The sequence below is a fragment of the Macaca thibetana genome, chromosome 1 (assembly GCF_024542745.1).
Source record: "Macaca thibetana thibetana isolate TM-01 chromosome 1, ASM2454274v1, whole genome shotgun sequence".
Taxonomy (NCBI): Eukaryota; Metazoa; Chordata; class Mammalia; order Primates; family Cercopithecidae; genus Macaca; species Macaca thibetana.
Window position 1 is genome coordinate 116,362,146 of NC_065578.1, and position 12,665 is coordinate 116,374,810.

A 12,665-nucleotide genomic window follows, 5' to 3' on the forward strand; every position below is an offset into this window, starting at 1 on the left:
ATGCCTCAGAACTCCGGGTTTGCGTGGACTTTACAAGAGACATTTGGAAGCCCTTTTAATAAAGAATGTGTTGATTCATTCACTTTTCCATTGTATTATCTGCTTCTGAGCCTTCTTTCACATTACACCTATGGTTCATAAAAAACCTTTCTCCTATTTCCTGTGGACTCTGCTTTCTTCCCCCATTGTTTAAGCAACTGTTAAAATGCTACATTCTCTAGGAATCCTTCACTGGAATGGTGATGATCCTTCTCTCTTGACCTCACCTCCACACATACGATCCCTTCACTTAGTTTGCTGAACTTTAATCTGCTCTTCCCTTGTTTTCGAAGCAGGAACTAATGAGAAGAGTAACAGTCAAGCGCCACAGCAGAGTCACTTCACCGAAACTACCACTGACCCTCCCCACCTGGTGCCTCCCCAACCCCTTCCTGGTTGTGGTACCCAACCCGTGGGTTCTCTAGAACTAAAGTCTGCCTGCCAGGTGACTGCTGGAGGATCCAGTCAGTGTTATCAAGGTAAGACCCAAGGGCCTGGCCCTGCTGTGAATAGCCACCCCTGTGAGTTACGTGCCACCTGGTACAGTAGTCACCTCTTATCCACACTTCCAGTTACCCTTGGTCACCTGTGGTCCAAAAAGAGGTGAGTACAGTACAGTAAGATATTTGGAGGGAGAACGATACAGAAACCACATTCACATAACTTTTATTACCGTATATTGTTATAATTTTTCTATTTTGTTATTATTGTTAAACTCTTCCTGTCCCTAATTTATTAAAGTTTAAAATAGGTATGAATGTGTGGGAAAATAAAAAAACAAAACAAAACATCGTGTGTATAGGGTTCAGTACCATCCACAGATTCAAGCATCCACTGGGGGTCTTACAACATATGCCCTGTGGATAAGGAGGGACTACTGTAGATGTCTTTGTGCCCACATGAGGGGAGAAGCCATTCTTAAGTCGTAAGTTGCCCATATAATAAAGATTGTGCAGCTCAGTAGAGCTTTGCATTGTGTTACTTAGCTTTCTGTGAGGGCACAGACTGTGTCTACCTTGTTCACCACTGCATGCTGATTAGTCAGCCCAGTGGCTTGCACACAGGAGTCATCCAGTCAGCATTTGTGGATGAAAACTCTTAGCTCGCATCATTATGAGGTAGGCAGACCTGCAGATATGCTCTTATTCCTTCATGTGTGTGTGTGTAAGACCAAGGAGAGTGTGTGTGTGTGTGTATGTGTGTGTGAGACCGAGGTGTGTGTGTGTGTGTAAGACCGAGGAGAGAGTGTGTGTGTGTGTGTGTATAAGACCGAGGAGAGTGTGTGTGTGTGTGTGTAAGACCGAGGAGAGTGTGTGTAAGTGTGTGTAAGACCGAGGAGAAGGCCGGGCGCGGTGGCTCAAGCCTGTAATCCCAGCACTTTGGGAGGCCGAGACGGGCGGATCACGAGGTCAGGAGATCGAGACCATCCTGGCTAACATGGTGAAACCCCGTCTCTACTAAAAAAAATACAAAAAAACTAGCCGGGCGAGATGGCGGGCGCCTATAGTCCCAGCTACTCGGGAGGCTGAGGCAGGAGAATGGCGTAAACCCGGGAGGTGGAGCTTGCAGTGAGCTGAGATCCGGCCACTGTACTCCAGCCTGGGCGACAGAGCGAGACTCCGTCTCAAAAAAAAAAGACCGAGGAGAGAGTGTGTGTGTGTGTGTGTGTGTAAGTGTAAGACCGAGGAGAGTGTGTGTGTGTGTATGTAAGACCGAGGAGAGTGTGTGTGTGTGTATGTGTGTGTAAGACCGAGCAGAGTGTGTGTGTGTATGTGTGTGTAAGACCGAGGAGAGTGTGTGTGTGTATGTAAGTGTGTGTAAGACCGAGGAGAGACATGAGTCAAGACTGAAGACTAATAGATCCACAGAGAGCAATAACACCCTATTAGCTAAGTGTTTCCTTCCTGAACTTTCTAGGCAACTTTGAATTCAGAGGTAACTGCAGAATGAAGATTCCAAGTAGAGCCTGAAATGTGTAATAGGATCAGTTGACAGGAGACTGATCAGGAAATAGGAGCTTGGGTTGGCTGGCAGTGACTAGAAAAGCAAAAGCCAATTGCTTCCCAATAGAGAACTCTTAGAGAAGTGGAAAGTTGAGGAGAGTAGTTAACAAGGAGGGTAAGAAATAAATACAGGGCCATTTCTAGCTAAGTTCACTCTAAAGGGATAAAGAAAACATACTTGTGACATCTTTTAGGTAACACCTATTTGTACGCACGCCATACAAACCAAGATCACGTTCACGCAGTGTGGAAAATCACAAGTGAAGCCATCGATCAGCTGCATCGCTCACTTGAGTCATGTCCTGGTGAGACGGCTGTTGCGGAAGATCCCGCTGGGCTGAAGGTGAGCCAGGGAAGACTCCCGGTGCAGTCCCCTACGACAGTGCTCCAGCAGCCCCATGAAACTGCTGCAGAGACACTTTCTGAGATACCTTTCCTACAGATAGATGCTTGAATGCCTTCCCTTGCAGAATCCTCTCCTTTTATGCTTAACAGCCAAACAATAACAACAAAACTCCTTTTTTAAAAAGTCATAAAGTTACGTATTTCTGTAGCAGTAAAGGATCCATTTGTTGAGTTGGTAGGTGCCACAAGAATGTGAAAGAATTGCTGCTTGTAATGAACTAGTTGGGGTGAAAATACATATACAATATATATATAAAACAGTTAGCAAAGGCTTTAAGGCAGAAATAAGTTGTACCTTGTAATATACTATAAAGTACAAAAGGGATTCAGAATAAAGGAAACATCACTCTAGGTCAGTGGTTATTTGTTGTCTGCCTACTTTGTGCCTTAAAGGAATTGAAAGCCTTTAGATAGCAGAGAGGAAAGGAACAAAGCACCGCAATTAGAGGAGTGGTGACTAGTGGGAAGATAAAGAGATTGGTATTCAGAAGTGGTGATCAGGTGTCATCAGTACCTGAGCCAGCAGTAGCAGGTGATGTTACTGAGTAGGAGCCTGGCGTTGGTGAAGGATTAGATCTGAATAGCTCAAGATATACTGTGGAATCGCTGTAGCATTTAAGCAGGGATGGCCGATGAGGATTAGTTTCTCTCACAAAGTACAAGGTAAACTGGAGTACGGAAGGACTAGAAGGGGGACTGTGGTCAAAAGGCTTTTGAAATTTATGACCAGTAGTGCAGACTGGGACATTGGCTGCAGAAAGGAGAGGCAAATTTGAGAGATAATGAGGAAATGATGAAAAGCCAATGTAATGGCTGCTGAAAGTAGAGTCACAGGTCTGTTAAAAGCATAGAACTGGGCGCAGGGGCTCACACCTGTAATTCCAGCACTTTGGGAGGCCGAGGCAGGCAGATCACTTGAGGCCAGGAGTTCAGGACTAGCCTGGCCAACATGGCGAAACCCCATCTCTACTAAAAATACAAAAATTAGCCGGGCATGCACCTGTAATTCCAGCTACTTGGGAGGCTGAGGCAGGAGAATTGCTTGAACCTGGGAGGCGGAGGCTACAGGAAGCTGAGATCACGCCACTGCACTCCAGCCTGGGCAACAGAGCGAGGCTATCTCAAAAAAAAAAAAAAACCCACAAAAACTATAGAGGTGGATTTTGAGTGATAAGCAGACAAATCAGGACTCTCACTTGGGGTGTAGGGGGACTCTTAGTAGAAATGCCTAACATTAGATGCAACCCAAAACAAACAGGGGCAGACCAGGACAGTATGGTTGCGTCTAATGTTAGGCATTTCTATTAAGAGAGGGTGCTGTTAAGGACTTCAAGGTGAAATGAACGGTCTACATGAGGACAGTTAGAATACTGAGGGGATCACTTGCAGAAAATGAAAGAGTAGAGTGTAGAGTTTGTATAGCCAGGCTTGGCGTAGCCTCTCATTAGGAATTTATGCTTAGCATTTGGTTATTACTTTTGTCAGGTCCCTTTGTTACTACACCAGAAGCAGGCATTGGCTTGGTTACTGTGGCGGGAAAGTCAGAAGCCACAAGGAGGAATTCTGGGTAAGTGTGGTATTATTAGAGCCAGCCTTTATTGAATGCTTAGGCATTGTGCTAAACACATAGTGTTGTTTTATTTAATTCTCTCAAGAACTCTATGAGGCAGGTACTATTATTCCTCATTTTACAGGTGATGAAAGTGAAGCGTGGAAGTGTTAAGCAACTTGCTCAAGAGTACTCAGTTGTAGGATCAAAGATTTTGGTTGCCAGCAGTAGAAGCTGACTGGCTGATTAAATAGAGGAGGAGTTTATTTTTTGGCGGCCCCCACAATCTCTGGGAGATATGGAGTGCCAGGCTCAAGGCCAATTTCAGGAGCCATGGCTACAGTCAACACACAAACAGTAGTCTATTGCTTCCCTCTTTTTTTTTTTTGAGATGGAGTTTCGCTCTTGTTGCCCAGGCTGGAGTGCTGTGGTGCGATCTCGGCTCACTGCAACCTCCACCTCCCAAGTTCAAGTGATTCTCCTGCCTCAGCCTCCCGAGTAGCTGGGATTACAGGCCTGTGCCACCATGCCTGGCTAATTTTTTGTATTTTTAGTAGAGATAGGGTTTCGCCATGTTGGACAGGTTGGTCTCTAACTCCTGACCTCAGGTGCTCCACCCGCCTTGGCCTCCCAAAGTGTTGGGATTACAGGTGTGAGCCACTACGCCCAGCCTAACAGTAGTCTATAAAAAGCATCATAGCTCCTTTGCTTCACCAAGTGCTAGAGGCAACCAGTGCCACCCCAAAGTCAGTTGTTTCTATAGCCACTCTTTCCTGCAGAAAGGATTTCACAGGGAGTCTCTTTCTAAAACTGCTTATACCTGAATTAAAGACGTTTATGAGTACATCTGATATATAGAGCTAGGTCATATTGCTAGTGCCTTAGTTGCAACAGAAACCAGAAAGCAAGTTTTCCACTCTGCTTTGGTGACTTGTCAGGCTAAAATTTTCTAAGGTGTTCAATTTTCAGAAGCCATGATAGATGTCCGCTATGGCTAGTAAGTGACTGTGTCAGTGGTCCTCAAGACCACCCCCAGGTTCGATGATTTGCTAGTAGGACACAGCATATGGTCATACTCACAGCTATGATTTATTACAGTGAAAGGATATAGATCAAAATCAACAGAAGGAAAAGTCGCAGGGGCAAAATCCAGGGGAAACCAGGTACAAGCTTCCAATATCCTCCCAGTGAAGTCCCATGGGATATGCTTAATTCTCTCAGCAGGGAGTTGTGACAACAGGCGTTCAATGTTCCCTAGGAAGCTCATTAGAGATTTAATGCCCAAGGTTTTTACTGGGGGCTGGTTACATAGGTGGCTTCAGCTTGGTATATACTAAGTTTTCCTGCTCCTAGAAGGAAAGCAGGTGTTCAACATAAACCATATTGTTTGTACAAAACAATTTAGGCAGAGTGATCAACTCTTACCTTACATCCGAGTTTCCAGAGGCAACCTTGTAAGCAGGCCTTTCAAAGGATAGCAGACAGGCCTAGGGGCCTGCTATGTTCATTCTTTTTCTGGACAGTAGCAGGGCCAGAATTAAAACCGAGCCCATGCTCTGACATTCTACTTCTGTTACGGCAGAATGATTATTTTGAGTGGGTCAGGATTGCAATCTGTTAAAATGAGGATAACAGTACTCTGTAGAGTATGAATAATAAATTAGATAAGCTCAGTGACTGGTACAACGACAGTACCCAAGAAATGTTCATTTATGTCCTTTTTTGATGAGTAAGTTAAGGGAATGGAAGGCTATTGTAACTCCAGGAATGTTCTGGTACTGGTAAAGTAAGTAGTAGGATATATCTACTGGACATTTTTTACTTTTGGAGGTAACGGATCATCAAACTGTAATAGATACTGCACATTGTGCAGGTAACAACATAACATAGGGACTAGAATAAGATTCAAATGGTAAGTTTTAAATTTTACAAGACTCATAGTAAATGTCTTGGACCTAGATCTCAAAGAGCAAGTGCTAGGGTTCCGCTGAATAAGGAAGATAAAGGAGCCATTAAGGTAGGCACAGAGTAGTGACTGGAGTGGCACTGACAGCAGAGAGAACAAGGGGTAAATGTCTGCCAGTGGTTTCTCCTCTTGAAGTAGGGTTGATTCTTTGCCCTAAGCAATTAACTCTCTTAATTTTGCTTTTATTTTCTAGCGGATGATATGGGCTTAGGAAAAACCCTGACAATGATTGCACTCATCCTGACCCAGAAGAATCAAGAGAAAAAGAAAGAAAAGGAGAAAAGCACAGCTTTGACATGGCTCTCCAAAGATGGTAGACCGAAGTGCCTTAATAGCCTGCCATTCCCTACGTCATTTGAGCCACCCAAGAGGGGAACGTTTTCAGCTAAAAAAGGATACCTTTGGTCATATTTAATTATTCTACTGGAAAATCAGTATTAGATTACTCACCTATCGTATCATTTCTGATGCTGAGTATACTAATTATAAGTGATCATTTTTTCCCTTTTAATATAAACTAGGCAGAATTTTATGGAGAAAGGTGAGGCTCTAGAACACTTAATTTAAGCATAATAATAATTCTTATTTTTTGAGACAGAATCTCGCTCTCTTGCCCAGGCTGGAGGGCAGTGGCATGAACACAGCTTACTGCAGCCTCAACCTCCTGGGCTCAAGCGATCCTCCCATCTCAGCCTCCCAAGTAGCTGGGACCACAAGTGTGCACCACCACACCCAGCTAATTTTTAAATTTTTTTGTAGAGACAGGGCCTTACCGTGTTGCCCAGGCTGGTCTCAAACAACTGGGCTCAAGCAATCATCCTGCCTCAGCCTTCCAAAGTGCTGGGATTACACGTGTGAGCCACCATGCCTGGCCAATAATTATTATTTTTGTAAATATTGGGGAAATAACCACAGGGTAGATTCAAATTAATTTTTTTAAAGGAAGATCTGTCACAAATTCACATTTTAATCACTATAGTGGAAGCTATTTTCCATGTTTCTGAAATTCTAGAAGTTCTAGATTATAGACACTTTCTATCTTAGCAAATGTTTTTAAAATGTAGTAACTTTAGCCAGGCACAGTGGTACGCACCTGTAGTCCCAATTGAGGGAGGAGAGTCAGGAGAATCGCTTGAGCTTGGGAGCTTGAGGCCAACCTGGGCAACATAGCAAGACACTGTCTCTTAAAAAAAAATTAAATAAAAAGTAAGAACTTTACAAGTACTTTAAAGATTGAATATGTTATGTATAGATAATACTACATGTAAGTTGCCATGTATTTGAGTACAGTTCTCAGTTGCTTAGATAGATCAAAAATCTATGGCATCTGCTCTCAGGGCCTCTAATGAGCACTGTTGCAGCTGGGTCCTATATCCCTTTGTGTGTAGTAGCAGCATGTGTGAGTAGCACAGGCATACACACGCAGAGATGAGGGGCCATGGTATAAACAAATCATCACTAATTGGTTCCAAACCAATGTTTGCTTATTTTTTAAAAAAGGTTTCTGTACTTAATTTTAAGGTAGAAGTACATACAGTAAGTTATGCTTTTCAGAAAATATAACAATACTCCATACGCCTGTATAATGAATCAACTCAAGAGGAGTTAGGAGATGATCCAGCTTTCACCTCCAGCCACTCTGAAAGCACATTCCTTTTTCACACTAAGGTCATGTGCCACCCACTTTCCTCCCCCTATTTAGCCTCTCTTTCTGCCTGTACTTTTAGCGGAGAAAATAAATAATTAAGTGTTTCAGTTTAAAAGACCATTTCTTGGCCGGGCGCGGTGGCTCAAGCCTGTAATCCCAGCACTTTGGGAGGCCGAGATGGGTGGATCACGAGGTCAGGAGATCGAGATCATCCTGGCTAACACAGTGAAACCCCGTCTCTACTAAAAACTACAAAAAACTAGCCGGGCGAGGTGGCGGGCGCCTGTGGTCCCAGCTACTTGGGAGGCTGAGGCAGGAGAATGGTGTGAACCCGGGAGGCGGAGCTTGCAGTGAGCTCAGATCCGGCCACTGTGCTCCAGCCTGGGCAGCAGAGTGAGACTCTGTCTCAAAAAACAAATAACATAAATAAAAAAAAAAATAAAAGACCATTTCTTCCATTTCCTATTTCACTGTAGGCTCTGTATAGAAATAAGAGCAATGGTTAAACATATTAACTGAAGGAGTAAAGTCAGTCAGGAGGAAGAGGTAATGCCTTTAAGTTAAAGGCTGGTCAACCACGGTGACTCACGCCTGTAATCCCACTGAAGGAGGCTAAGGCAGGAGGATCACTTGAGCCTAGGAGTTCGAGACCAGCCTGGGTAACACAGCAAGACCATGTCTCCATATATTTAAAAAAAAAAAAAAAAAGTTAAAAGCCATTTGGTATATGTAACTAGGCACTGATTTGTTTTCCCTTCTCAAGACTCTTCTGAGTTGACTTCCCATGGAACACTAATCATCTGTCCTGCCTCCCTGATCCATCATTGGAAAAATGAGGTGGAGAAACGGGTGAACAGCAACAAACTAAGAGTCTATCTCTACCATGGGCCAAACCGGGATTCACGTGCCAGAGTGTAAGTGCAGGAATACGCAGTTGTGGGGCCATTCAGCACCTCTGCTCAAGGGCCTGTGGGCCTTTACTCCCCGCCTGAGATTTCACTTAATCAGGAAGCATATTCGTGAAGGCCAAAGACAGATCTTCAGTCTCGTCACCATATAGCCTTTGCCTTGTATCCTGAGGTCTATTGGTGATCTTTTGCTGTCCTTGTCATTGTCCTCAATGAAAGCTGCCCTGTGAGGAGGCCTGAGATGCCTGAGCTGCCAGTCAGGTGGCAGCAGCATTCCCCTAGTCAAAAGAGATGTTTCGCAAGGCCCTCATGGCTGCTGGACTTCTCATTCCAGGTGTATGTAGTGTGAATGGAACCAGCCCAGTTCTACAGAGCATCTTGATGGAATGCTAATGATTAGTTGCTATAGGTTGATTATATTTTTATGACTTTTTAATATATGAACCATCTAAGATGCTTTAGACTCAATAATTTAGGATGATTAGAGCTAACTGTAAATTCTTGAAGAGGGATGCTCAGAAAGGAGGAAAGAAAATGCTTCCCCACGTGACAGTCTTAGTCTTAGTCTTTGTCTTTTGGTTTTAAAGGAATTGTTTTCTGTTCTTAATAGCGAAGTGAAGATCTAGGTTGAATACTGGCTGCTGTAGTCAAGGATGAGAACAAAGTTATTTTTGCTTCTAAGTAATTTCTCTCCCCAGCCTCTAATCTGGATATTTTATCTCCTAAAGAACAGGGCAGCAGTCTTTCAGGAGTAAGTTGTTAGATTGGTGCCCCTCTGTCTATGACACACCAGTTCTCATGACTGAGAGTCGCTTCTGCAGGCAAAACGCATCAGGGTGGCAGTGGCAGGCCTGCAGGCCTTCCCTGGCATAGATTACTGTGAGTTACCTGCCTTTGTTCTAAATTTTTAGTTAGAAATAAATTGAATCTCACTTGATTTTTACTTTGAGCATAACTTGTTTGGTATTTAAAATATACTAGTTGACCGATTAGAATCATTCTCAATTACACTTCTTTATATGATGCTAGGGTAACTTATAGACACTGCTGCCTCTCTGAATCAGGCATATCATTTTTATCAAAAGCATTTATTGAGGTTCTCTTAGGGCTGGACATGGTGGCTTATGCCTGTAATCCCAGCACTTTGGGAGGCCAAGGCAGGCGGATCACTTGAGGTCAGGAGTTCCAGACCAGCCTAAGCAACATGGTGAAACCCATCTCTACCAAAAATACAAAAATTAGCAGGGTGTGGCAGTGTGCACTTGTAGTCCCATTTACTTGGGAGGCTGAGATAGGAGAATCGCTTGAGCCTGGAAGGTGGAGGTTGCAGTGAGCCGAGATGATGCCCCTACACTCTAGCCTGGGTGACCAGGGTAGGTTACTCACCTATCATATCATTTCTGATGCTGAGTCTGATAATTATAAGTGATCATTTTTTCCCTTTTAATATAAACTTGGCTTGATCTATGATTAGCAGAATTTTAATTACTTTATTTCCATAAATACTTTATTACTTTACTTTTGAGACAGGATAGAGTGAGACCCTACCTTGTCTCAAAAATAAATAAAGTATTTATTGAAGTTCTCACAATATTAAGCTTCACTGGAAAAAGATTTGTGTTTCTCATTAAGAATCTTTGTATGTAACAAGTATAAGCAAGATACACTGAAAGCTTACAGCATGTATTTTTATATCCTAATGTCAAACTAGATCAGTGAATTTTCACAAATCCATTATAGAGTGGTGGAAAGAAAGCAGCATTGAAATAAGGTGAACAGTGCTCTGAGGGTATCTTTCTCCCCTGGACTTTGGTGTCATCCATCTCAAATCATGATTAAATGTTAATTCCCAACTCTATCCTACTTTCTGTTCTGGCCAGATCATATCAAGCATTATATTATCCCAGCCAGAGATTTTTCTTTCTGACTCACTGGATGGTAAGAGGGAGGCTATGGTAGCTATAGAGAGCAGGTGGTAAATGATCAGAGGTAAAAGATAGGGAAACGAAGTGGGTAAAATTTACCTCCAAAAGTGTGTGTGTGTGTGTGTGTGTGTGTGTGTGTGTGTTTAAGGACACGAGTTAATGAGTTCCATTTGTAGGCATTTTTATTGAAAGATTACTCTGTCCCTCTCATTGTCACTCTATAGTGGGACCATTTATTGATTTCTTTGTTATGTCTATGCAGCCTCTCTACATATGACATCGTGATCACTACCTATAGCCTCGTGGCCAAGGAGATTCCCACAAACAAGCAAGAGGCAGAGATCCCAGGTGCAAACCTCAGTGTGGAGGTGAGGCTGGGGGGCGGCCAGGGAAGTGGAGTTGGAGCCACAGATGGTTTAATGGGAGTGTTTCACAGCCTCTTTGATAGCAAGAGGACCTCCCTGGGGGTCAGGAATGCAGTAAATGATCTGCATGTGGAAAGGAATTGTTCTTTCCTCTATCCCATCGCCCTTATTCCAGACAACCACCTCAGTGATAAAGGTCAGCATATGCCACAGGATTCACCTGCCTTTTAGAACGAAAGATGACTACATTGTATTTGTGGGGGTAATCACCTGAATAAATGAAAGCCTCACTTGTTGCTATTTTTATTTTAGAGTATTTGATATTTTTAATATTGATTGCGCAGACTAGCATTTTACTACTAGTATTTTGATTTTAAGCCATCATTCCCTGCCTCCCTTTACTTCCCAGAAAAAAAGGGTTGCAAATAATAGGGCTATAATGGGCCAGAGGCTAAGTGACAATTGTGAAGACCTGAGGGTCTTCTAGGGGGTCCAGGGCAGCCTCAGTTATGTGATGTAGAGGCTTTATCTGGAATTATACTCTGAAAATACAATGTCATCCCAAGAACTCATCTTTCCGTATGTTATCCTTTTAGCCCAACAGGATATTCACAGGTTTCTTTATTTGGAGAGATCTCTAGAGAGAACATCTCTCCGGCTTATAATCAACTGTGACTTACAGATGATGAAATTTTCAGATTCCTCACTGATTTTCCATTGCTTTTGGGATAAACCCTAAATTTCTTTTCATGATGTATTAGGCTTTAGTTATTTATTTATTTGAGGCAGAGTCTTACTCTGTTGCCCAGGCTGGAGTGCAATGGTGCAATCGTGGCTCACTGCAACCTCCGCCTCCCGGGTTCAAGCGATTCTCCTGCCTCAGCTTCCCAAGTAGCTGGGATTACAGGTGCCCGCCACCACACTCGGCTAATTTTTTGCATTTTTAGTAGAGATGGGGTTTCGCCATGTTGGCCAGGCTGGTGTCGAATTCCTGACCTCAAGTGATCCACCCGCCTCGGCCTCCCAAAGTGCTGGGATTATAGGCATGAGCCACCGCGCCCGGCCGTATTAGGCTCTTTATGATCTTGCCCTACCTGTTTGTGGCTCATCTCTCTGACACCCTGCCCCTCCCCGGGGCACCTCGTGTTCAGTCATACCAAGGGATCTGTAGTTCCCGCCATGCTCTGTCACAGCGTTGTGTCTGTTCTCCCTCCGAATGAAATGCTTTGCCTCCACTGCTTCTCCCAGGTTAATTTTTTTAAACCTGCTTCAAGAATCTTTTCTGGACCACTCCCTTCCCACCTTCCCCCAATTTGGTTGAATGCCTCTGCCAGCACCTTGTGCTTATATAAGTTGTAGCGCTTTATTTCTTCAGCAGACGTTGAGTATCTGCTATGGGTCAGGTGCTGTCTGGTCAAGAGCAGCCAGATTCCCACTTCAGGTATTGAATTAGACAGTAGGACTTACTGTATCGACATCATATTGTAATTATCTTTACACTTGTTTTTCTCCCCTGCTAGATTTTGAGCTCTTGAGGGTAGGAACTGTTTTTTATATCTGGCTTAGCATCTCATATCTAAAAGTAGACTTTTGGAAAATTTTTAGTGAATTTAGTAAATATTTTATTGAGTGAGTGAATTTGCAGGTTCAATTCCTAGTGTAGTCCTGGTCTACAGCCATTGCTTAAGTGTGGATTTAAAGAATAAAAGAAAACTCAAATTTGAAAACATTTTACTCTTAGCCATCTTATGTTCAAAGACTGAGACTCTCAAATGACTTATTTATTTGAACCAGTTGAGAGGTTTTACTCTTAGGTTTCTTAATTCTTATTTCAGTGTACCTGAGCTACGCAAATTT

At 43.2% G+C, this 12,665-nt stretch overlaps 1 protein-coding gene across 3 annotated transcripts in view; it reads left to right on the forward strand.

Moving 5' to 3' along the window:
* Nucleotides 1–12,665, forward strand: part of TTF2 (transcription termination factor 2) — a 46,253-nt gene that overhangs the window by 16,481 nt on the left and 17,107 nt on the right. For all 3 annotated transcript variants that reach the window (XM_050778971.1, XM_050778976.1, XM_050778964.1), the window contains exons 7-12: nt 336–518; nt 2,237–2,385; nt 3,933–4,014; nt 6,156–6,275; nt 8,374–8,524; nt 10,706–10,811. In XM_050778971.1, the coding sequence (XP_050634928.1) occupies nt 336–518; nt 2,237–2,385; nt 3,933–4,014; nt 6,156–6,275; nt 8,374–8,524; nt 10,706–10,811 (791 nt within the window). The remainder of the gene's footprint in view (nt 1–335; nt 519–2,236; nt 2,386–3,932; nt 4,015–6,155; nt 6,276–8,373; nt 8,525–10,705; nt 10,812–12,665) is intronic.